The 26,017-nt window shown below is 42.2% G+C and overlaps 2 protein-coding genes across 4 annotated transcripts in view; one reads left to right on the forward strand and one right to left on the reverse strand.

Moving 5' to 3' along the window:
- POLK (DNA polymerase kappa) overlaps positions 1–17,573 on the reverse strand; it is a 107,084-nt gene extending 89,511 nt beyond the window's left edge. The window contains exon 1 of the mRNA XM_084833444.1: positions 17,552–17,573. The gene's annotated coding sequence lies outside the window, so the exon portion shown is untranslated. The remainder of the gene's footprint in view (positions 1–17,551) is intronic.
- The window catches only part of CERT1 (ceramide transporter 1), a 130,170-nt gene that overhangs the window by 25,487 nt on the left and 78,666 nt on the right, over positions 1–26,017 (forward strand). For 2 of the 3 annotated variants that reach the window (XM_084833451.1, XM_084833452.1), the window contains exon 3: positions 11,538–11,654. In XM_084833451.1, the coding sequence (XP_084689577.1) occupies positions 11,538–11,654 (117 nt within the window). Of the gene's footprint in view, positions 1–11,537; positions 11,655–17,184; positions 17,256–26,017 lie in introns of all 3 variants that reach the window. The other variant, XM_084833453.1, reaches the window with a different exon arrangement.

Below are 26,017 nucleotides of genomic sequence, written 5' to 3' on the forward strand. Positions count from 1 at the left end.
GTGGGTGAGACACCCAGACTTAGGAACTCTCAAACTGACAGCTTGGAGAATTCAGTGACTGCTCTACTTTCTGCTGTGCTGTCAGTACTGGAGACTGCTAGAAAACCTTCAGTGAGGCGATCCTACTCCAGCAAGTGGAACATGTTCACTAGTTTCACTTCTGCCAACAAATTTGATCCCCTACATTGTATTCTTCATTTTCTGCATTTGTTTTTTGTTAAATACTTGAAGTATTCTTCTATTTGAGAGTATTTAGCAGCTGTTTCCACCTCGTACTTACCAATCCAAGGTTTTACAGTATTCACTCCCCCGTTGGTGAAACAGTTTCTCAGAGGGTTATGAAATGTTGGCCACCAGTACGAATGTCTATTCCCCAGTGGGGTTTTTCTGTTGTACTACATGCCTGGATGTCCAAACCCTTTGAACCTCTTGCCTCTATTGATATACATCTTTCCTGAAAGGTGGCTTTTTGCATGGCCATTGCAAGAAGATCAAGTGAACTCTGTGCATTGAGAGTGGACTCTCCCCATTTGATCTTTCACAGAAACATGGTGGCTCTATGACCAGACATTTCCTTTGTTCCCAAGGTAGTGTCAGCTTTCCATCTGAACCAAGAAATAGTCTTGCCAGCCTTTTTCCTGGCTCCCACTTCATCATTGGAGACCTCTTTGCATACTCTCGATGTTTGACATGCATTGGCTTTTTACAAGTTATGAACGGAATCATTCCTCAAATCAAACAGATTGTTTCTTTGCTATGGAGGGAAGAAAAACGGTATCCCAGTTTTATTGCAAAGATTAGCCTCATGGATTGTCCACACCATCCCCTTGGCATATGAGGTAGCTGGCTTGGATCTGTCATCTCAGATAAAAGCTCAATTGTGCACGCGCAGAGCCCATGTGTGTGAAAGCAGAGATGACCACTCGAAGAACTACAGTTACAGGTAAGCAAACTACCATTCTGAATTTTAAAAAAGCTTTCTCTTTTGGTATGGGACCCCTGAGGAACACTTTATTTTATGGTGTCCCACAGGATTTTATCATATCTGCTATGCTGTTGAACGTACATATGAAACCACCAAAGGAGGTCCTTTGGACCTTTGGAGTCTGCTGTCATCAATATGCTGATAATATACAGTGCTTTCTCGCTTTTTTATCTCAAGCCAATGAGGCCTTGGAAGTTTTGAACAGGTGCCTGGATCAGTAATGGGCTCAATGTGGGAAACCAAGTTTAATCCAGACGAGACAGAAGTACTCTTAGTCAGTAAGTTGACTGACCCAGGAATAGGGAATTGACCTGCTTTGGATAGGGTTATAATTCCCTTGAAATATCAGGATCACAGTCTTGAGGTGCTTTTGTATCTGATGTTGCTATCAGATTCTCAGGTGACAGTGGTAACCAGAAGTCCTTTTGCACAGCTTTAACTGATGCATCAGCTGTTTCTGTTTCTGCTGTGGTGATATTTATGCATACCTTAGTTACATTAAGGCTGGGCTTTGTTATGTGCTGTAAGTGGGGCTGCCCTTAAAGAGTGTCTAGAAACTTCAGTTGGCATGAAATGCTTCTGCAAGGCTGCTAACCAGAACCAGTTATAAAGAGCATTACTCCATTCCTATGCTGTCCTCACTGCCTGCTAGTTCATTTCATGCGTAATTTAAGGTCTTGGTTAAGGTGCCTTTAAAACCCTAAATAGTTTAGGGCCAAGAAACTTACGGACTGCTCTCTGCAATCAGCCAGAGAATCCCTTCTTCATGTTCCACTACTGACTAAGGTAGGTATGATTGGTATGAACAAGGAAAAGGCCCTTCTCAGTAGGACCACTCAGATTGTAACTCCATTCCCCATATGATTGGATTTATCTGCCAAGTTGGGACTTCCTGTTTGAGCAAGCATTTAGCTAAATTATTTATTTTGCTGTGCCATGATTTAGTTTAAATTATGATTTTAGATGTCTTGTGTTGTATACCACCTTGAGCACTCAGAGCAGAAATGCAGAAGATAAATCCTGTAAATAAATGAATGTTTTTACATGAAGATGGCTGCCTTTTGTGGATTTGTAAAATCTAAATATCTGCCCCATTTATTGCTGTTGGCTTTTAAATCAATCTAAACAATTTATCCTTCTAAATTGGTTTCAGTCATGCCTTCCCTCAAAATGTTAGAATTTTTGGAATAGTGTGAGCTTCCTCAGAATTCTATTAGAGGTCCTTTGCTCCCTCACAGACGTTCCCTGGGCTCCCATGGGGAAAAGGGGAGACTATTAAACCGTCTTATGGTTTAATATGCCTGTTTGCTAAATTATACATTCTAATTTGCTGCCCCTTTGCACCATCTATTGCATGTTTTTATGCTTTATCTCCCTATTTCTACTTCTCTGAAAGCAGCTTGATTCCATCTTTGATTACTGCCAGTTAATAATGAGCTTCATTTATTCCCGGACTGCCATAACAACTGTATATGATATCAATTTATACTGATCTGGCTCATCATTCAGGATGTTGGGTGACAAAGTTGTTGTAGCACAGGGTTAGAAATTAAGAAAACAGTATTGCCATAAGTAAACTGTACAGATATGAAGGAAATGTAGTTTCAACAATCTTTTAGGTTAAAATTGATTTGTGAAGAGCTCGGATTGATAGGCAGGCTATCCCATTTTCTGACAGTGCCTCAGTTTGCATGATGGAACAACCCCTGGCTTGTTAACCTGAAAGGCAGCCTTTTATGGATCTTAACCTACAGTTTACAATCCTTCTGGATTGCACCTTTGTGTTTTTAGATAGCCAAGTATTGTTACATGTATTGTAACATAGTCACGTAATGAAATAATAGAGTTTGTTTCTGCTGTTGAAGTGGGTTTGTTAAGTACAGAAGATTAAATCCAACACACAGAGGCATGCTGAAACCAGTTGGTTTCAATGGGCTTAACCATGGCTAGCTCTTTATTGGATTTAGGCCATGCTGCATTTTTTAAATGGGATCCCTTCACAGCATGTTCTTAGGCTAATATGTAAATACACAGCCATTCCCATAACTTGGAAACATCTTACAAAGCTAATATGAAATTACCCTACTGATAGAATTTTGTAAACTAGCATGCACAAACACCTCTTTTGAGGCATTATAAATACTTAGTTGTGAACAAATGACGGTTTCTGATCTCCTTTCCATGACCTGATTTTTTCTAGATTATTCAGAGAAGTCTTAGCAACTACTGTTTGGGAGTCATGACGAAAGCTGAGAGGAAATGTAGGGGGAAGCAGTAAAATCTCTGTATAAACACATTACATGTTGTATTGCACATCTCTTTACAGCAAAGGCACAGGTTTGCCTGCTCTGTAGAATTTTCCCATTCTGCATATTTTATCTGTGAAACAATTGCTTTGAAAGTTTTTAAAGAAAAAATATAGCCTGAGTTTTAGTAATTCTAAACTCACTAATACATGAGTAGGCAATGTGGAGCCCACAGGCACCACTGCACCCCCAGAACCTCTGTTGGTGCCTGCCAAGGTGCCCTGTCCCTATCAATTTTTTTAAAAGATTAACAGGTTTTCTTAACGGCAGCTGGGTTTGCTTCAAAGCCAAGTGAGGGCCTCCAGTTGGTGCCATCTTCATTTCCAATTAATGCCTCTGGGCTACACATTGGAGCTCAGAGACATTCTTAGAATTGGAGAGAGGGGGGGAGAGAGAGAGAGAGAGAAAATGGATGGGGGCGTGCAAGTGTATGGTATGGGAGGGAACGAATGGGCGAGAGTGGGAGTGAGACTAAACTGGTGAGGCTTAAAGAAAAGTAATTTGTCCAAGATGTTACAGAGGTGGGGTCAGAGCTCCAAAAGAAAACCAGTCTTTTGAACCCAAATAAAGATGATCCTGGATGACAGCACTTCACTTTGCAGTATGCTAGCCTCCCAGTTTAAAAAAAAAAATCAGGAGGGGCAGGGAGCCTGGCATTGTCTGTGGGCCCCACATTGGAGACCCCAGCACTGCAGTATAGATCTGGACTGGGCCTGTACTTTATTTTAGAGCTGCTACTTAAGGCTTAGAAGCATGAGCAGGTTTTTTTGGTAGCCCAAATGTGGCTTGCCACACAAAATATTTAACCAACTTAAGGACTAGGAGACTTTGCCCTTAGTAGGGTAAAAGTGCTGGTTGCTAGTTCATGTCTCAATATCAGCCTTTCCCCATTCCATTTAATTTAATAGCGCAGATATTATGGAATGTGGAATTTGCAGGTTGACTGCATTTGCAGCCAAGGGGATAGGTGTGGAATGAATGTTGGTGGCATTTGGTCAATGGAAAATAAGATTTGGGTGATAGGAATGTTTAGTCTGGAGGGTGGGAGCAGCAGCCATTTTGAATGTGAGAGGATTTTGAATGTTAAGCAGTGACACAGTTTAGATGCTGGAGTTGTGAGCAAGTGGTAGATGCTTAGGCGAAGGAACTAAGGACTGATCCATGTACAGGAATTTGAGTATGCAATATGTGGAGTTGTGCAGTGATCCCAGCCCCCACAATATGTATAATACTATGATTGAGTGGTGAGGGACATCTTTAAAACTGAGCATTACTCTCTTCTTTCATTAAAACTTTTACTCAGATAAAGTTCTGAGTGTGGCCCATGTTGCATGGGGGGTGGGGAGTCTCCAAGCCATTTCAGTTTGACCAGGAGTCCTGACTTTTTTATTGCCCTGGGTCACCAGGCCAGAAACTGTGGTCACCTCCCCTTATCCTTGCCAATTTGGGTGCCTTGGCTAAGCACAGGACTCTTCTCCTCCCTCCCCTGCAGTCTTCCTTGTTTCCTTTGGGATGGGGAAATATGGAGGTTGTTTATCTGGCTGGTGTGTGCTCCGAGCTGCTTAGTCGAACGGCAGCCATAGGTACCCTGCCTTTCTTTTCCTCACAGTGGATTTTCATCTGGCTTTTGTTTCGCCAAAGCACTCCAGCCAAGGAAGTCCCACTCCTCTTGCTGGTTTGACCCTGCATGACCAGGGCATTCCAACCACTCCCAATCTTCCTCCCAATCTTAGAGCTGGAGAGGGGGCAGGGATTGCTGCACCAGGATGTCTCCCTACTACCACCTCCCCTTCTAGGCTGAGAAGAAAGCTCAGTCACCAGCAACCACAGCGAGCAAGATTGTGGAAGACTGAGTTTGACACCACTGTTTTAAATAGAGCTTTAAGACTTCACTTGGTCTTATAAATGAAATGTAAAAACATTCTTCAACATATTTAGTTCAGTGATTTTGGGGTGGGGGTAGGGTAAAACCAAAGTATTATAAGCAAAGAAGTGTCAGCAGCATGCTTGCCATTGTAACGCAGCCAAAAATGGTTCCCTCCAGTAGATTGTTTTGACAGTTTAATAACATCTTAATGGAAAGCATTCAAATATAAATCTGTGTCTGCTAAATGTTGCCTTATAAAGTTTTTGTTACTCAAATAGATTTTTTTTAAAAAAAATGGTGGAAAAGTCATTTGGTGACAGTAGAATAGAAAAATCAAAGTGCGGCTTTTACAATACATGCGTAATCGTTTCAGTGGGAAAGTGCACCAGAAGATGTAAGGTGAGGTGAATGGGAAGGTATCTAAAATGTATTGGAATAGAGGGGGCAAGCATAAAAGCTACAATAATACTTAACATTTGCATAGCGCTTTCAAGTGTTAAAAATGCTTTACATGCACTGTCTAGTTGTAGGGATTTACGACTCTATAAGGTAAGTCAGTATTATCAAATGAAGTGACTGAGGCTGAGAGGGTAGCTTTTTTTAAGCCCACCTAGTAGTTCGTGTCCCCGTAGTAACCTATGGCTGCGAGAGCTGGACCATAAGGAAGGCTGAGCGAAGGAAGATAGATGCTTTTGAACTGTGGTGCTGGAGGAAAATTCTAAGAGTGCCTTGGACTGCAAGAAGATCAAACCAGTCCGTACTCCAGGAAATAAAGCCAGACTGCTCACTTGAGGGAATGATATTAAAGGCAAAACTGAAGTACTTTGGCCACATCATGAGAAGACAGGATACCCTGGAGAAGATGCTGATGCTAGGGAAAGTGGAAGGCAAAAGGAAGAGGGGCCAACCAAGGGCAAGACGGATGGATGATATTCTGGAGGTGACGGACTCGACCTTGGGGGAGCTGGGGGTGGCGACGGCCGACAGGAAGCTCTGACATGGGCTGGTCCATGAAGTCACGAAGAGTTGGAAGCGACTGACCAAATAAACAACAAGTAGTTCATGGCAGAGACAAGATTTGAACCAGGGACTTCCTTATTCATAGCCAGTCCCTTGGATGTCACACTTAAAAAAATAAGTGGCTGTGACCCAAAGAATATTTGGATTGCGTTTCTCACATGCACAGGGGCTTTTCAGCTGACTCCTTCCTACCCATACTCAGGGAATCCTCCAGAACAGCATTCCACAAGGCACAACGGTTGCTGCTGAAAAGGAAAACTGGCAACCCCCTGCCCCTGTTTACACAAACACTTCTCTGGAACCCTGACCTATGCGTTTGGATGAAAAAATAAAGTTATTCTAATGAGCAAACTAAAATCTATAACAAAAGTGATGAAACAGTGGCAGAGCAATAGCTTGTGTCAGACTTTACTGCAGAAGTATGTAGATCATCAAGAATGGAAAGATAGCTAATTAGCAAATGTAGTTAGGAATGCCACTCCTTTTGCCCATCTTCGTTTTACATGCAACTATGTGGTTATAAGAGGGACAGGATTATGATCTGAAGTTAAGCGATGCCACAATCTGCTTGTAACTAAGCAGGTTTTTGTCTCATCGGTTCTTGGATGGAACACCTCCTGGGAACCTCAATATATGCCACCTTCCTTTCTATTGAAGAAAGGCAGGATATAAATATAACAAATAAACAGCTTAATGACACAGAGCAACCAGTTGTAATAAACTGAAACTAATGGCAATGGAACTTTACCCACCTCTTTCCAATGAGCTGTATATATCCTGTGAAAAAGGGAGGGGGATATTTAGTCTAGTTCATACCTTATTTTTTATCTTTGGATTAATTTGTATTAATTTGTGTCCAAGCAAATTTCTCCTCCCCCCTGAGTGCCCTCTAAAGCTGCTCCAGAGGTGTGGAGGACCTTCTGAAGCAGGTTTGGGGGATGTGGAGTGGCTGCAGAGGGGGCGAAGGAAACTCCCATTGTGTGAGTAGAAATCCACTTGCATAACACTTGATTTAGCCTTCATTCCTGCAGTATGTGTTGAAACAATGGAGAATATTAGCAGAAATGAAAATGTGTGTGTGTGTGTGTGAAAGAGAGAATTAAAAAAAGAAAGACTAAAGAAACTAGGTGCAGTTAAAATAATTTGGCCATTGATTTTGGCCCTATTCTAAAAGTGCAATATTTATGTATTAGTTATATTAGTAAGGTTTAACGGTGGTACAAAAGAATTGATCTGGAAAATCACCCTAAATCTGTATTAAAGATGAAAGATTAGTTCAGCCTTTCCCAACCTGGTGTCTTCCAGATGTGTTGGACTGCATTTCCCATCATTTCCAGTCACCATGGATGCTGGCTGAGAATTATTTATTATTTTATTTTATTTATTACATTTCTAATTCTCCCAATAATGAATGCTCTCTGGGCGGATTACAAACAGTTAAAATACTAAAATTTCATAGAACATGTAGAAATATAAAATACAATTCAAATATTTAAAATAAATATTTAAAATACAATATAATGAAAAACAGTAAACAGCATAGGAATTGAAAAAACAGCTATAATAACCTAAAATGATGGGAATTCAGTGTTAACGCATCTGGGGGACACCAGGTTGGGCAAGGGTAGTGTTACCAGCCAAAACAGTTCTGGATGTGGAAGTCCAAGGAGCAAAACCGATACTTCGATTTCAAGCCAAGGTTAGCAGTGCCTTTCTAAGTTCACCCAACTGTATTGGAGCCATGTTGGAACTCAGCCCAAGGAGGAAATTAATACTGTTGTGTACATTTTTTGCTGTACAAGGTTGAAAAGGGCCATGCCTCTTTGCCTGGTTTCAGCACAATTTTTTTTAATGTTACTACTTTGTCTTCAGGTTTATAATTAATTTTCAACTCACTGGGTTTTCTTAAGTCTTATTACAAGAATACTAAACATCAAAATACTGTGGAAGTATTGAACTTTTTGTCCATCCTTTCAGCTCTACATCGAATAAGTTATGGCTTGCTGAATTTGTACTAACATGATTAAGACTAGTACTTTGCAGTAGCAACATATGCCATTGTGCTTCCTTTTGTGAGTGTAAGGTTTGAGCAGCTGTCCTTTGATCATGGTAGATGAGTAGTGGTGACTGAGTTTTGTATTGTATTTATACAGATTGACTGTTTTCCCTTTCTATATTAGGATTTCCCCATCACTTCCCCGATCATCCCTTTGAGAGATCTAAGATGTGTGTTGTGGCTTGCTGTTTCACTTACATGGGGATAACGGGATCTGTTGTACTTCCCTGTAGTATTTCTGCCAACCAAAGATCCATATATCCCACTGTACATAAAATTAGTGGGTTGTATCCAGAGTTTTGTTCTGTTGGCGGGACCATCCCCAAGCTGAGTCCCACTCAGAATGCTTCCACTGGCAGAAAGAGGGGGGAGGTGATCTTCACTGTTTCCCCCCTTGCTCTGCAGCTCTGACTGCCATCTCCCCACAGTTCCGAAGGAGTAGATTTTCAGAAGATGTAGGCAAACATCCCCTTCTCCATTCAGGAGAAAAGCTGTACTGGATCAAAAGCATCCCTGATGAGAGCCAGTGTGGTGTAGTGGCTAGAGTGTTGGACTGGGAGTTGGGAGATTTGGGTTCCAGTCCCTACTTGGCCATGGAAGCTCATTGGGTGACTTTGGGCCAGTCACAGACTCTCAGTCCAACCTACCTCACGGGGTTGTTGTTGTGAGGATAAAATGGAGAGGAGGAGGATTATGTATGCCGCCTTGGGTTCCTTACTGAAGAAAAAGAAGGCAGGATATAAATATAAAAAATAACAACATAATAATCCCGCTGATGGAAGGAGTCATTCCTTCCATGAGAGTCTTAGCCGAATCCAACCCATTATTTTGAAAAACAAAAACCAACAACTTAAATTCCTGGCTGGTCAAGGCCAGCATTTTACATATGAGAAGAATGGTAGTAAGTGGTTTGGGTCATGTGAATGGACTCAGAACCAACAGCAAGTACTTCAGCCCTAGGGCTTCTCTCTCCACCTTTAAATATATGAGAGGAATAACAGTGTAAAATCCAGTAATAAAATCGTATTTTAGCTTAATATTTTACTCTCCTAGTCTTGACTAAATTTGTACCCTCCATTTTTACTAATTGATGTGTACACAACAGTTTTATAGGCCTTTCTGAGTAATCTGTCACGTCTAGGATTTCTAGTCTCTAAAAATGTTTCTGGGTGGGTTTTTTTTTAATCTCTCTTTGGGAACGATCTTGCAGGTAGAAGAGTAAAGTTAAAGAACCATGTGCAGGGGCCTGTGAAATATCCTCTGGAGAACAGCCGTTATTACATTTGAATATGAAGTAAAACTCTGACAGTATGCCTACTGTTTTTCTTGCTGACTCAACAAGAAGTTAGTGATTAATCTTTCCGGCAGAATTCTTTCCCCACAGCACTGGTAAGCCACCATGCTAAGCTACCAACTTCCAAAGAATACAGTATCAGAAGTGTCAGGACAGCTAGGCAAAAAACAGTGCAATTATGTATCCCTTGGGTAGGATAAAGACACTGAGCCTTCAGTTGGTAAACTTGACTCAAAAACCAGCAAGCAGTGAACAGATTGAGCACTAAGACTATGTATTGTCTTTTTCAGGCACTCACACTGTATTCTCCTTGTGGCTTTAATTATTCAGTAGCAACTGACTGAAAGGTGGTATAAAGTACTTAGAATAAACTTCTAGTGAACAAGGAAGCTATGGTGCATGCACCAGCAAGTTATGGGAAGTATTGATTATGGGATCAGTGTGTTTGGGCTTCCTGATGTGAGGAGGAACCCATGTTAGAGGATGCCCTAGATGAGAGCTAGGGTGCAACAGGCTAGATGAAAATCAGGTTTTAAAAGATGTAAGTTGGATTTTAAAAATTAAATTGGATGTTTATATTTTGATTGTAAATACTAGCTTTCTCTTCAAGAATAATTGAATATTGGGTAAAATCCAACATTGCATCAGTGGAGTGCAATGAGACTTTGCCCTACCCCCTCCAAAAATCTCCTCTGTAGGATCTCTCAACCCTCTGAAGTGGATATTAAGGGTGTGAGGAGGGTTGCAGGTGGGAGGGGAAATCATCCTCTTCTGCTGACAAGATGTTCTGTCAGTGGGAGGGGCTAATTGGGTGTAACCCATTAAGTCTGAATATAAGCATGTTGCCCTATAGTTAATCTCTAAACTGAATCAACACCTCTACCAAATGCATTGTGTGGGATCCAGACCCAGTCATGCTTAGAGTAGATTAATTGATATCAATGGAATTTAAATTATTAATGAAATTGAAAGAAAAATTGCAGGAAAAGGGATGAGGAGAATTTGACATGGCTGTTGTTGTTCGGTTGTTCAGTCGTGTCCGACTCTTCGTGACCCCATGGACCATAGCACGCCAGGCCTTCCTGTCCTGCGCTCTCTCCTGGAGTGTGCTCAAGTTCATATTCATTGCATCGGTGATGCTATCTAGCCATCTCATCCTCTGCCGTCCCCTTCTCCTTTTGCCTTCAGTCTTTCCCAGCATCAGGGTCTTTTCCAGAGAGTTTTCTCTTCGCATTAGGTGGCCAAAATATTTGAGCTTCAGCTTCAGTATCTGTCCTTCCAAGGAGCACTCAGGGTTGATTACCTTTAGGATGGACTGATTTGACCTCCTTGCAGTCCAGGGGACTCGTGAGAGTCTTCTCCAGCAGCCCTTCGTCCTCCTCAAGCCCCCACCTTTCTTTAAACAACCTGCAATCAGCTCCTTTGTAGGTTGTGAGTATGACATGCGAACCTGGAGCACTGGGTTGTTTGGGGTTAACCTAACAACAAACGTAACAACAAAGCATGGGTTAACCACTGGGTTGTTTATCCCCTAAACAACCGAGCGCTCTGTATTCACACGTCACACTCACAACCCACGAATGGGCCAATCACAGGCTGTTTACAGAAAGCAGAACTGAGGAGCACACCAGAGGCAGTGCATTCACTCCCACTTGTCCCTAGCAATTTACCATTAAATCTGTTGCCTAGATTTAGGATTATAACCAGTGTATATTTGGTATTTCCTGCATACCATTTTTGGAATTTGGATTGGGAAATTGGGATTAATATGATTTGGGGCCAGTGAATGTTCTGGAAGTATCAGAGGTTGCAGCTTTGCTGAAGCTAAGCAGTTGTGGACTTGGTCAACCCTTCGAATGAAAAGCTACCAAAAGCCCTATGTTGGATATAAGTAATAGTTTCTGGTTTACTTTTTTAAAAACCCTCCTAACTGGAATTGACTACCTTGTCATAGTTCATCTCCTTCATGTTTAAATTGTCCTAATTATCTTCCTTTTTTTCTTCCACAGCCCCATGATTTTGATGAGTGCAGATTTGATATTAGCGTAAATGATAGTGTTTGGTACCTACGGGCTCAGGATCCAGATCACAGACAACAATGGATAGATGCAATTGAACAGCACAAGGTATGGCTTCTGTTCCTTAGCAATTAATAATGGTGCATGGTTATGAATAAGCCTCCAGGGGCTGCTTAACAACTTCAGTGAGATATCTGTGGCTGAAAACAGATGCTGGTGTGCTCAAGCACTAGAAATTGTATTACTATAACCTGTGATATCGGAATAAGTAATATGAATGAATGAAATAAAGATTGTGTAAGACACAACTTATTGTCTTACACAATAAGTTGTGTAAGCACTTGACAACTGCTGTAGAAATTCCAAGGAATAATGAGAGGCTGGGGATGTCTGGAATCAGTGTATGGCAATGCAGAAAATAAGCAACAGCTATTATCTCCAGCAAGTGGAGATTAAAGCAACTTAAGTAAAATATCATATGCTGATAAAAGTTAAAGTTGATTATTACAGTAGGTAGTACTAGGATAAAGCCGAGATTTGCAGTGCTCATAAAAAGGTCAATTCTAAAAGGTGCAATTGGGTTGATCTTGAGAGAATGGCTGCATCTCATGTCAGAGGTTTTCTTAAACTAAAGGAGCAATCCCATGGCCCCTAGACAGAGTCTGGGAGGCCATAGGATAATTTGGATTCCTAGATCTGAGGTCAGAGACAGCACCCCAACCACAGATCCAGGAATCTGCGCTCCCCTCCCCCTCGCAGCCAGCTGCATCTCCACGGTTTCAAAGGAGAGGGTGTAAGGGGGGCATGTTGGTGGGGAGGAGAGGGGACTCGAGAAGTTCAGATACGATGTATCCCAAGGCTTCCTCAACGTCTTTCCCTCCTGCTCCGATGTGACCCAGCTAGACAGGTGAAAAAACTTGTCTAGCCAGAATGCAGAGTGAGAGGGGTGTGGAGGTGAAGATTGCCTCTGCTGCTCCTCCCACTCTGCATAGGGTGCCTGTAAGCCTCTGAGCTCAGAGGCTTACAGACATTGCCATAGGATCGTACCCTTAAACAACTATGATCTAGGGTTTTTGTTTCACTTGCTTTTCCTCTTGTGTGGTGATTAAAGGTAAAGGAAAGATTTATAATCAGCTTAAAGGAACATTGTTCTTAAAATTTAATCTTCTGATTTGGATCTGAATGACTCATCTGATGCTGTTGTGATAGCATAAAAGACCAGCAGTATATTTTTCAAATGCTATTGTGAAGTTAAAGAAGGAACTAACTTTCCAGTAAACATCTTCATGTTTCCATCGTCTGGCTAAAGGATGATAAAGAACATACCAGATAAATCTCCTGTGGGAGAGCATTCTATGAAGTGGGTGCTACTGACAAAACCCATATTCTATATCTTGCAGCTTGAAAGGGGAAAACACTCTCCAAAAGTGTCAAATTTCTTTAGAGCCCAACGTTTTTTGAAAAATTACTTTCCCCATTCGGTGGTAATCTGAATACATATGCTTTTGTATTCAGATTGCCCCTGAAGAAGGAAAGTTATTTTCCCAAAACACACAGGCTTCTAATAAAGCTTAGCCTATCCTGATAACTTATTTCTCCCTTGTGTTTATGCTGCATGCATTGCCTTCTTTCCTTATTTCTCATTGAAAATTGCTTCTCCTTGAAAATTGCACCATGTAAAATGCAGGACACAGAACAGGACCTCAAAGCTGATCTCAGGGAATGTGGAGAAACATATGGAAGTAGGCTCTCCCTTAGGTATGCAGGTCCCATACCATTTAGGGCTTTCAAAGATGAAACAAGACTTTGAATTGTGCTCGGAAGTGAACAGGTATTGCATGTAGGCGAACCAAGATTGTGGTGTTATGCTTTCTACATCCTGCTCATAAGAAGTGGGAGTTTGCTGCAATTTCTGAAAAGTTTTCAAAGACAGTCCAATATAATAGAGCTCATTGCAGTAGCCTAAAGAGAGTTTACTTAAGGTTTACCAGAGACAAATCTTGATTTAATAAGGGGATGTAGTTGGCTCACGGTAAAAAGCTCTATGGCTCCCACCTAGAAATCGGTAGGAAAGCAGGGTTGAGGGGGGGAAAAACAGACTACAAACCTGCTTCCTTGGGTATAACATAACCCTGGCAAGGATGGATCAGTCCATTCTCTTAAAGGCCTGTAATGATGGAGCCTGTTGAATCCCAATTAGAATAAAGTTCCACAAATGTGGGGCCACTGTGAAAAAAGCCCTCTGCCTTGTGCCCAATAGCCTGATTGCTGTCACAGGCAGGCACACACACCTGGGCTCAGAAGCAGATTCAGCATGTGGGCAGGCTGATATGGGTAAAGACAGTTCTTTAAGTAACCCAGTCCCAAACTGTTTAGGGCTTTAAAAGTCACTAAAGGTAAAGGTGTCCCCAACCAGTCGTGTCCGATTCTAGGGTGTGGTGCTCATCTCCATTTCTAAGCCGAAGAGCCAGCGCTGTCCGAAGACGCTTCTGTGGTCATGTGGCCAGCATGACTGAACACCGAGGTGCACAGAACGCTGTTACCTTCCCCGCCGAAGCGGTACCTATTTATCTACTTGCAATTTCTTGCTTTTGAACTGCTAGGTTGGCAGAAGCTGGGACTGAAGACGGGAGCTCACTCCGTCACGCAGCACTCGGGTCTCGAACTGCTGTCCTGCCAACCTTCCGGTCTGCAGTTCAGCGTCTTAACCACTAAGCCACCACGGCCCCTTAAAAGTCACTACCAGCATCTTAAATTGGGCCCATAATCTCATACAATATAGGTGTCACATGTTCTGAGTGCTGGCACCCATCTGTACCCAGGTGGCCACACTTCACACCACTTGATGTTTCCAAGCTTTCTACACCATGTAGAGTGCGTTACAGTAGGCCAGCCTGGATGTCGTTAGTGCATGGGTAACTGAGGCAAGACCTCTGAAGATGCAGTTGGTATTCCAGCCCAAGCTGGTAACAAGCAGTCCTGGTCACCACTGCCACCTAAGCTTCCTCTGTTGATGCCGAGCCCAGGAGAACTCCCATACTGCAAACTTGGTCCTTCAAGGGGAGTACAACCAAGTCTAAGACAGCAGCAGTTTTCCACCTGCAGTACCTCCATTTTATCTGGATTAAGCTTCAGCTTGTTTGCCCTAATCCATCCCCAAATCGCCTCCAGACATTGGTTCAGAAGTTCAACATTCCCCCGGGATGAAAAGTGAGGTAGATATGGAATGAAATAACAAGATACGGTTCGTCTGTCTGAAAATTAGATATAGAGCCATTTGTTTTGACTTCTTTCACCTTGTACATTTTCCTTGTGCTCTTTCTACAAAAAGCAGACTCTTGAAATTAGAAAAAATGCAGTTATATTGTACAAAGACAGAATCCAAACAAGCATGTGTCATGTAACCCTGCCTCAGGTCCGTCTGCCTCCGCTTTGGGACAGTTGTCCTCACTGTCCCACAAGCTTCAGCCCCTGAATTCACCAGGTAAAAGAGACACCCAATATGCCTATTTGGTTCCCTTTACCCAACCAGGAGAAGTACCCAGGAAATGTGAACACTATTGGTAGTGCAGAAAGATGAACAAGATGTGGGATTTTATAATTTAAAAACAAACAAATTAAATGTCATAGTTTATGTCATTCAATTAGATGTCATATTTTATAATTAAACACTCAGTCCTTGGTCTTACCCTGCTTACTGTACCTCTTCTAACTCCTATTTCTATCCCCCCTATCTCCAAACCCTACCTAACCAACTGTCTACTCCTGCCTTTTAGGTTAAGTTTAAGTTAACCCTAATTTACCTGGGTTCTATTTAACACAGCAAACACATATAAACATTAATATAAACTCCATATGGCAAGCATTGTGATCTTGTCACAGCATGCAATTATTGTTATTTTGTTTAATACTTTACATTTCTGTCTCTCATCATGGGCAGTTTTTAATTGCTAAGTTGGCTGCTTAAATGCTGTAAAATAAACAAACTGATTTTGCATGCCCAACAAATAGGTGTGTGTAGGTGTGATGAACAGCACCACTTTGCCCAGTGCTCACATCAAAGCACTTTTGATGCTCAGTAGTCTATAAAGCAGTTAGGGATACAGCATAGATTTGTGCTGTTTGAAGGGAAAAAATGAAAACAAACACAAAAGAAGTCCACTCGGCGCGCTCAAGGCTTGAGCATGCCTAAAGGAGCTATTTTGGATTCTGGCCAATGCCTATGCTAACTGATGCTGTAGGCTCTTCTGTTCCAGTGAAGTATAGTGTTCAGCAATAAATGTCAGTGTTGCAGACATCATGAGCAAGTGTCATCCAGTGCTGTCCAAGCTGGATGTTGAAGTGTAAAATACAGTCTGCAAGGGCCACTTGAAGCACTTCCATGAGTCAACAGGCAATCCTGGGAGTTGCATCATTTGGAAGACACTAGATTGTGTGGACAGTGCACTCGGTCTCATATTTCCGCCTCCATTGCGTCTTCACAGAGTTGTCCAGCAGAGCTGTTCTGGGTGGTGAAAGGTTTATTATGATCAGACCCTGAAAGGCAATTGATTATTCCCTTGATGGCTTGCTGTTACAAATTAGCAAGTCACTTCGAAGGTAAAATCGCCTGCATCTGGCACGACTGTTCTTTCGAGGTTAGAGTATGTAAAGGAATGTCTCCTCCTATGTATACCTGCCTGGACCCTTAAGTCACCTTCAGAGCCCTCCTCCTTTCCTTCATCAAAGGAAGTTAGGCAGGTGTCTATGAGAGAGGGCCTTCTCAATTGTAGTGCCCTGTTTATGGAATGATCTCCCCAAGAAGGCATGCATAGTATTCACACTGTTAACTTTTCAGCTTCAGGTGAAGATGTTCCTTTTCTCCCAGGTACTTTAAATTCTAGACTTCATAGGTTAGATTTGCCCATAGAGTGCTGGAAAGACTACTTTTATATTTTCTTTATTGTATTTCTCAGCTAATTTTTGTTTTTAGTAGCTGCATACTGTTCTTTTATATATCACGTAATCTGCCTAGAATGGGCTAGAAATATAATCCATTTAGGGAGCTATCCTATGTGGATAGATTGCCACCTCCAAACTTGAGGGTGACTGTCTATCCAATGCACGACAGGAGGAGCATGGAGGGGATCCTTTCCTCCGTGCTCCAGCCGACCTGCATTTGCGGCTAGATGGACAATTTCGACTATCTAGCCGCAGGACATTGGAGCGTGGGGTGGGGAGGCCAGACGACACATAGAAAGTGTTGTACCAGCACTTATGAACTCCCCACCCCTCCCTGCCCCTGGGAACGCCCCCTTTGCCCCCGCTGTGTGCTTCTCTTAGGAGCGTGAAGTGCAGGGATGATCGACGCCGCCTGCAAGGCAGTGGGGAAGGAGTGGGGAGGCAGTTCTCTGGGAACCAACCAATCCTATGACTGTCTAGCTGCTGTCTAGTGGCCACAGGATTGTGCCCTCAGGCAATCAATAGGCTGGCCTCTTGATGGGAAACTTTTTAACAGACTGTTACTGCTATAGGGATGGAGCTGTGTCACAGCTGTTGACACTGCAATTGAAGAGTTTCCTGCAAAGTGCCCCAGCCAACTGAGACAGATGACCTATTCCTGCTCCATCCGACTAGTTGATTTCTCTTACTTGAACAGGTACGTCTGTGACTCACTTGACCAAGAGAGAAAACAGTGGCTGTATGGACAGATCCCACTTAGCAACAGATGTATGTATCCCAGCTGAGTGTTCTGGGCTTCAAAAAGTAATGGGTTATGGTCCCTGAAATACCCCTCAAGCTGAATAACACAAAGTAGTACCACACAATATATATTTATTGCTCCAACAGCATTTGAGAATAACACATTTTTGAAATGATAAAACAAGCAAAACACATTGCTATATGTAATGCAATTAGGATGATTAGTAGCATAATAGAAATAGTGGCTAGCATATGTCTTGGTAAAATTAAAGTTATTTTCCTCTCAACCAACAAAGCAGTCATCATTAAGATCTTATAGTTACCTATCTGGCAAGCATGGTTGGCAGCGCTTAGGTAATCATGTTTGGTAGGCTTCTCATTCTCCCAGGAGATCTCCCAAAGAGATCAAACCCTTGCCTTTTAAAACCTCTATGTTGATGACCTCATCCTAAGTTTGGGACCTGGCCATATTTCTCCTCTTAGTTCTACTATCTAGCCCTAATTATGGCTCTAATTCTTTTATCTTAAACAAACATCTGTGCATCGTGACTTTTGGACTTAGTCATAGCTTATGACCTCAGGAGGACCTCTCCTTAATGTAGCCAGGTTTACTGGTGACTGTAGAAGCACCCTTCTGAAGGTTTATCTCCTCATGAGGTAATAAGCTTTTTTACTTCCAGGAATTAACCACCCTACTTGTGGCAAGCTTTTTTGCCCCAATTCACATTTTTCTACTTAAAGCTAACTTATGGCATACATAGCTAATTGTTGTTGTTGTTCAGTCGTTCAGTCGTGTCCGACTCTTCGTGACCCCATGGACCATAGCACGCCAGGCCTTCCTGTCCTGCACTCTCTCCCGGAGCGTGCTCAAGTTCATATTCATTGCATCGGTGATGCTATCTAGCCATCTCATCCTCTGCCGTCCCCTTCTCCTTTTGCCTTCAGTCTTTCCCAGCATCAGGGTCTTTTCCAGAGAGTTTTCTCTTCTCATTAGGTGGCCAAAATATTTGAGCTTCAGCTTCAGTATCTGTCCTTCCAATGAGTACTCAGGGTTGATTTCCTTTAGGATGGACTGATTTGACCTCCTTGCAGTCCAGGGGACTCGCAAGAGTCTTCTCCAGCACCACAGTTCGAAAGCATCAATTCTTCGGCTCTCAGCCTTCCTTATAGTCCAGCTCTCAGAGCCATACATTACTACTGGGAAAACCATAGCTTTGATTAGACGGGCCTTTGTCGGCAATGTGATGTCTCTGCTTCTTACTATGCTGTCTAGGTTTGCCATAGCTTTCCTCCCAAGGAGCAAGCGTCTTTTAATTTCATGGCTACAGTCACCGTCTGCGGTGATCTTGGAGCCCAAGAAAGTAAAATCTGTCACTGCTTCCATTTCTTCCCCTTCCATATGCCAGGAAGTGATAGGGCCAGATGCCATGATCTTAGTTTTTTTACTGTTGAGTTTCAAACCAGCTTTTGCACTCTCCTCTTTCACCCTCAACAAGAGGCTCTTTAGATCCTCTTCGCTTTCTGCCATTAGGGTGGTATCGTCTGCATATCGGAGGTTGTTGATAATTCTCCCGGCAATCTTAATTCCGACCTCTGATTCATCCAACCTGGCGTTTCTCATCACAGTTGGCATACACCGATTATTATGAATAGCACTCCTATGAAATACAATGAATTCTTATCAACAACACACATTACATTCATACTTTGTGACACAACCATCCATATGTATATGTGAGACTGTACTGCAAATACTGTACTGTGATACTGTTGGGACTGAAAAACAATGAGAGTGGCAGTCCAGCATATCTGGAGGGCACCAGGTTGGGGAAGGCTGCTGTAGACTGCAGCTGAAATAAATAAACAAACTTGGTAATGAGAAGGCAAGGTAGGACTAGAGAGCCATAAGGTGGCTCTTGCATGATTTCTCCATACAGCTGGCATAGCCAGCTGATCGGACTGCATTGCTGTAGGGCCAGTTTATGCATGTAAGCTAACTACTTTATTTTTCCCATATTGGAAAAATATCCTCTATTGGAAATAAATGTGTACTTGGCTGTATAGCTGGCAGTGAACAGCAGCCATTTCCAGGAGCGAAGCAGCTAGAAAGCAATGTAGAAATGGCTACTGGGAGTTGTATCTGTATACAGCCCTGTTAATACTAAAGTTTTTTCACATGACCGACACACGCGCGCACACACACACACACACAAACACACACTAAATACTGTATGGAGAATCTAGGCAGACAACTTGCATGTGGGAACTGGTGGTCCTTAGACTGGGAAGAATATCAGGATTTGTTCCCTAATATGAAAAACCACAGAAAAATGGTGAAGTCAGATGAAGGATTTTCAGTTTTTGTTCCACTGGTTTGTTTGTGAATCTTTACTACTAGAAATACACTATATCCACTCCATTCATACAAATTAATATATAGAGCCCCCTTTTACTTGTCTATATCAATAAGTTATGGGGGAGGGGAATAATAGGGTCGGTGCTTTACTACTAGTGTTTGCCCTTTGTGTTAGTTAAAGTGTTTTTCAGTTGGCCCCGTGGTTATGTTCTTGGTCATGTTCTTGGTCATGTCTCCTGTAGCACAAACTACATGTTACATGCAAATGCATGCATCAGTCTCCACACCTTTTAAATTATTTTTTTTCAAAGCTGCTTTGGGAGATGAGTATTTAATACAGAGAAGCAGCAGGGCTGGAGGTTGTCCCTACTCTAAATTGCTCCTCCCTGTCAGCTTTCATTTGCCCTCTCAAATAGGTGTTTTGAACCCCATAGGGAGAAAAGGCATTGGGTGGGTGGTTTGCATTGGGGAAGGGGATAAGCCTCTCCCCCCACCACACACACACACACACACACACACACACACTCTCTCTCTCTCTCTCTCTCTCTCTCACACTCTTTTGGTTTCCTAACTGATGTTGACATGTGTCTTTGTTATTGTATTTCAGTATCAGCTGGCTAAAATCTTAGCTGTGTTGAATGAGTTGATCCAATGAGATACTTAGTTTACACAACATGATAGCCCATAGGTTAAACAACCCATGGGCTGTCGTTCAGGAGAGAGTGTATGCACTGCCTGCGGTGTGCCTGCTACTTCTGTTTTTACTCAGCGATCTAGGAGTGGCTCCATCATAGGTTGTTGAGCATGTTGTCCAAACCCAGACTGCAAGGGTGTTCAGGGGCTAAACAACCCAGCCGTTAACCCAACAACAAACCATGGGTTAATGGCTGGGTTGCTTAGCTCCTGAACACCCTTGTGGTCTGGATTTGGACAACATGCTGAACAACCTATGATGGAACCACTCCTAGATCGCCGAGTAAAAACAGAAGTGGTGGGTGTGCTGTAAGCAGCGTGTCCGGTCTCTCCCATTTGCCCCTGACAGCCCAAAGGTTGAGGCAGGTAACTTTCCAGAAATATTGTATTCAGGGCTGTGTGTTAAAACTATCTGCTCTTTTCTTTTTAAATTCTGCATTGACGTCTGAAAGCTGCTCTTAGAAAAGCTAAACCCTGTACCTGGCATAACTATACAAATTAAGTATTTTATTTCGTTTTATTGGTTGCTCTTCTACTGAAAGTTCCCAAAGCAGTATACAACAAAAACGCATAATAATAGATTAGATAAAACTACAAATCGATAAAAACATTTGCTGTGGCTATTTCTGTTTTCTTACCATAGATTGGGACAAAGAGCTGTGGAGGGCATAGAAGCCTGTAGAAATCTCTAGCATCTTCAATTTTGCCAGGCAGTTCAGCTTTCTAGCATATCCATAGCTTTAATTCTTTTTGGAAACTAGTTTAATATAAAGAAAGCTGAGATTCTCATGATGCAGGTTTCTGTGCCTGGATAACACCTACACAGTGTAGTTACAGGATCAGATATTATGAAGACCTCTTACTATATTCAATTTATTATATATCCTGCCTTTCTTCCAAGGAGCTCAAGGCAGCATTCATGATTCTTCCCCGCCCTCATTTTATCGTATGAGTTAGATTAAGCTGAAAGAGAGTGACTGGCCCAAGTTCACCCAGTGGGCTTCATGCCTCAGTGGGGATTTGAACCTGGATCTCCCCAGCCCTTTCCCAACATTTAAGCCAGTATGCTACACCATCCCTCCCGCCGGCCCCCCCTCTAGCCACACAAGAAATTTATTAGTCATTGTTTAGGTACAGTGTCATTGGCCTTTAAGAAAAACATTTAAGTGTTATCAGTGAACCCTCAAGTCCATCTTGTATGTAGGTTTTACTCTGAAATAACTAGGCCGAAAGTCTTTAAACAAAAACCTTACCTTGACTGTGTTGTGATTCTCAAGTTCTTAGTTTAAGCAACCTGGAACAGTACAGGATCTTTAGCTAAAGCCAGACATTTTTGAACCTCTAATAATTTAAAATTAGGCTGCCTTGAAAACATTTTAAATGCAGAATAACTGTATGTAATAGAAGAAGGATAAAGGTTACTGTTGGACTTTGACCAATAGTAACCTCAAGCAGTATGTTCATATTCTTATTGCCGCCATCTTGTGGCTGCTATTGTTTGTAGCATGTAATTCTGTTCTTTGTATGCAAGGTATCTAGTTCTGTAATCTAGGGTAGTGTCTAGTCATGTTATCTAAATGGAACAGGTATAATTTTTTGCAGATGGGGGCAGATTCATGTGCTCCTACACTAAAGTGTGTGTGTATGCGCGCGCGCACACACACACAGAAAATTCAGTTAGTATTTGTAAGTGAAGTGGCTTCCTAGAAGCAGTATCTTAAAATAAACCTAAAGGCATTTTTCTGTGATGTGTGTTAGAGGCCATATGCTATTCTGCAGATGCATTCAGTCTGTTTGCTTGAGAAGCTTCTTCTCATCTGGCCTTGTAAGACTGTTGCAGGTGCATCTCCACAGGGCCAGGAGAAACTTCAAGTGCATGTAGCCTTGAAATTCAAAACATTAGCCTTGTGCAGTGTTGAGCTTTGAAGATAAGGTTACACCGGATCTGAGAGTGGACAGGAAGATAGTATAGGGATTTAAAGAGAGGTATCACATGATGAGAGATGTGAACGGTTTGGGCAGCAGAGAGTGCTGGATAGACATGAAGGGACCAAGGGAGATAATAGAAGAACATAAAGAAGACTATAATCGCATATGCAAGAGATGACCAGGGTACAGGCCAGAGTTTATGCCTAGTTTTTGTAAGGGAAAAGTGACACAAGTGGGTATGGACTGAATATAGGGAATGAAGGAGAGCTAAGGCTATGTGCCTGTCCAGAAGGGTAGATAGTAAAATTGTTAATGGATAAGGAAAAGTGTTTGGGGAGAAGAGGGGTTTGGAGGAAAAATGAGAAGTTTAGTCCTGGACAAACTTAAGTTTGAGATGACAAGCAGAAATATCAGAGAGGCAGCTGGAGACATGGGATTTGAGTCAGGGGGCCCAGTAATGTGGGTTTTCTAGCTTATTTTCCAATGCCAATTAGGTTAATTTGCATAGTGTCATTAGCATGGAAAAATTTTCAGTTTGCATGGGAGAACATTCTGATGCCCTAGAGCAGAGATGGGCAACTTGTGGCCCTCCAAATGTTTTGGCTTCAACTCCCATTATCCCTCACCATTGGCTATACTGACTAGAGCTGATGGGAGGCATAGGCCAAAACATCTGGAGGGCTACAAACTGCCCACCCCTGCTCTAGAGTGGTCAAATTTGGCATGTTTATTTTACCTGTATTTAGTAAACAATAAACAAGTACCCCATGTTAATTTTTGTCCCAATATACCACAAGTACTTGACCTGAAATATTGGGTGTGTGTGGAATAAAGGACACTTAATGTGATTTAAACGTTATATTATGTATATTTTAAAAATTGGAATACCTGTAAAAATTTAAAGAAAATAGCATGTACTTCCCTGACATTGTTTACACTTAAGAAAAAAAAACCCAAGATACCGAAAACTGTTAACACACTAATTAATTTAAGCACCCCAAAGAACTGTGCATGATAGGCTGACAACCACACATCAATTTCAACAGAGTTCAACTCTCTTCCATTAAGGCTGCAGTCCTATGCATGTTTAGACAGGGGGAAAAAATATCCTACATCTCCCAGCATTCCCCAGCCAGCAGGACTGGCTGGGAAATACTGTGACTTGTAGAACTTTTTTCTTAACATGCATAGGATTGTGCCCTAAGGGTTGTGGGGGCACCTTCATTTTTGCTGTCACTACTTATTAGTTCCATTTCACTCTGAGTCATATGTATTCTCTCACATACTTGCTAGGGGTAATCACCTGAAAAACATTAATTACAATTTTGAAAGTGCCAAATTTGCCTAACATTATATTTACAATTGGCATATATTCATTTTTACTAAGGAACTTATGAAAAATAAAGCACTGGAACTTTTCCATGGAAAGCTTTCCGCCCCATATCATGCTGGGATCATTCAGGGCCCGGAGATAAAACTGCGTGTCATTTGCATACAGTTGGTACTGAAAGCCATGGAATATAATGAGGTCATTCAGGGACAGGAGGGAGAGAATGAGAGAAGACCAGAAGGCCAAGAACAGATCCCTGAGGAACTTTAGGAGAGCAGGACAAACATGTTAAGAGTTGATACTAGGGATGAGTGGAGGGTTGTAACTGCAGCCCACAGAGCAGACAGGAGCAGACCTGGCTCTCTCATGAGGTAGAGTGAGTCCCTCGCCCCAGGCAATGAATTGCATGTACACCCCCACCACCACAAGGGGTTCCCATCACCACCAGCTAGGCACAATGCCTTGCTCTGAGGACGATCCATTGGTCGGGCAAAATGGGACAATCCAGTTTCTTATTCCATTCCTGCTTAAGATCATGTGTATCATACTTATTCATAAGGACATGAGAAGAGCCATGCTGGATCAGACCAAGGGTCCATCTAGTCCAGCATTCTGTTCACACAGTGGCTGAACAGCTGTCAGCGGAAAACTCACAAGCAGGACATGAGTGCAACAACACCCCCATGTTTCCCTGCAACTGGTGTACATAGGGTTATGTAGGCCTCTATTACTAGAGGTAGTATAGAGCCATCAGGACTAGTAGCCATCAATAGCCTTATCCTTCATGAATTTGTCCAGTGCCCCTTTAAAGCCATCCAAATTGGTGGCCATCACTGCCTCTTGTGGAAGTGAATTCCATAGTTTAACTATGCACTGTATGAAATAATACTTCCTTCTATCTGTCCTGAACCTCCCACCAATCACCTTCATGGGATGACCCCAAGTTCTAGTATTATGGGAGAGGGAGAAAAATGTCTCCCTATTCTTTCTCCAATAATCATGTCCCCCACTTACTCAACTTTTTTCTGAGCTAGTCCATCCCAGCTGCTGTAACCTTTCCTTATAGGAGAGTTGTTCCAGCCTCTTGATCATTTTAGTTGCTCTTTCTGCAATTTTTCCAACTCAACAATAACCTTTTTTAGGTGTGGTGACCAGAACTGTACACAGTATTCTAGGTGTGGTTGCACCATAGATTTGTATAAGGGCAGTATGAACTTGGCAGTTTTATTTTCAATTCCGTTTCTAATTATACCTAATATAGAATTTGCCTTTTTTTCACAGCAGCCACACAGTGGGTTGACATCTTCATCAAGCGGTCCACCACAACCCCAAAATCTCTGTCTAGGTCAGTCACTGCTAGCTTAGTTCCCATCAGCTTATACTTGAAGTTTGGATTTTTTGCCCCAGTGGGCATCATTTTACACTTCCCTTCATTGAACCGCATTTGCCATTCAGATGCCCATTCTCCCAGTTTGGAGAGAGCCTTTTGGAGCTCCTCACAATCCTTTTTAGTTTTAACCATCCTAAATAATTTGGTATCATCAGCAAACTTGGCCACTTCTCTGCTCACTCCTAATTCCAGATCATTTATGAACAAGTTGAAAAGCATTGGCCGCAATACAGATCCCTGTGGGACCCCACTATTTACATCCCTCCATTGGGAAAATTTACCATTTATTCTTACTCTCTCCTTTCTGTTCTTTAGCCAGTTATTGATCCATAAGAGGAGCTCTCCTTTTATTCCATGACTGCTAAGTTTGCTCAGGGGTCTTTGGTGAGGATCATTTCTCACCGGCATCAAAAATAAAACCAAGGATCTGTCTTCCTCAGCTCCTTGAATCTGGCCTTCAGCTAGGTGCTTTGTTTTTTTTGGTTGTTAGCCAGTATTTCCATGTCTTCTTTGGTTTTGCACTGGCTTTTCTGATATCAAGTCTGGGCTACAGAATAGAATTGCACCACATTCTATTGCCTCACATTCTATTGCCTCTTCCTTTTTCTTTTTCTATTCCTTTCCAGTTTTATTTTCAGTTCCGTTTCTAATTATACCTAATATGGAATTTGCCTTTTTTCACAGCCGCTGCACAGTGGGTTGACTGTGGGTTCACCTGAAGATGAATTTTTTGCCCCAATGTGCATCACTTTACACTTGTTTACATTGAACCACATTTGCTGTTTTAATGCCCATTCTCCTAGTTTGGAGAGATCTTTTGGAGCCTTTCACAATCTAAATAATTAGGTCTAATTGGCAAACTTCGCTACCTCACTGCTTGCTCCTAATTCCAGATCATTTATGAACAAGTTAAAAAGCAAAAGTCCCAATACAGATCCTTGTGGGACCCCACAGTTTACATCCCTCCATTATAAGAATTGACCATTCTCCCAGAATCATCCCATGAAACTGAATGGTGGGAGATTCAGGGCAGATAAAAGGAAGTATTTCACTACCACAAGATGTAATGATGGCCATCAACTTGGATGGCT

Source organism: Heloderma suspectum, chromosome 2 (genome assembly GCF_057233095.1).
Source record: "Heloderma suspectum isolate Gila_16-S chromosome 2, 16-S_ref, whole genome shotgun sequence".
In the NCBI taxonomy this organism is placed as follows: Eukaryota; Metazoa; Chordata; class Lepidosauria; order Squamata; family Helodermatidae; genus Heloderma; species Heloderma suspectum.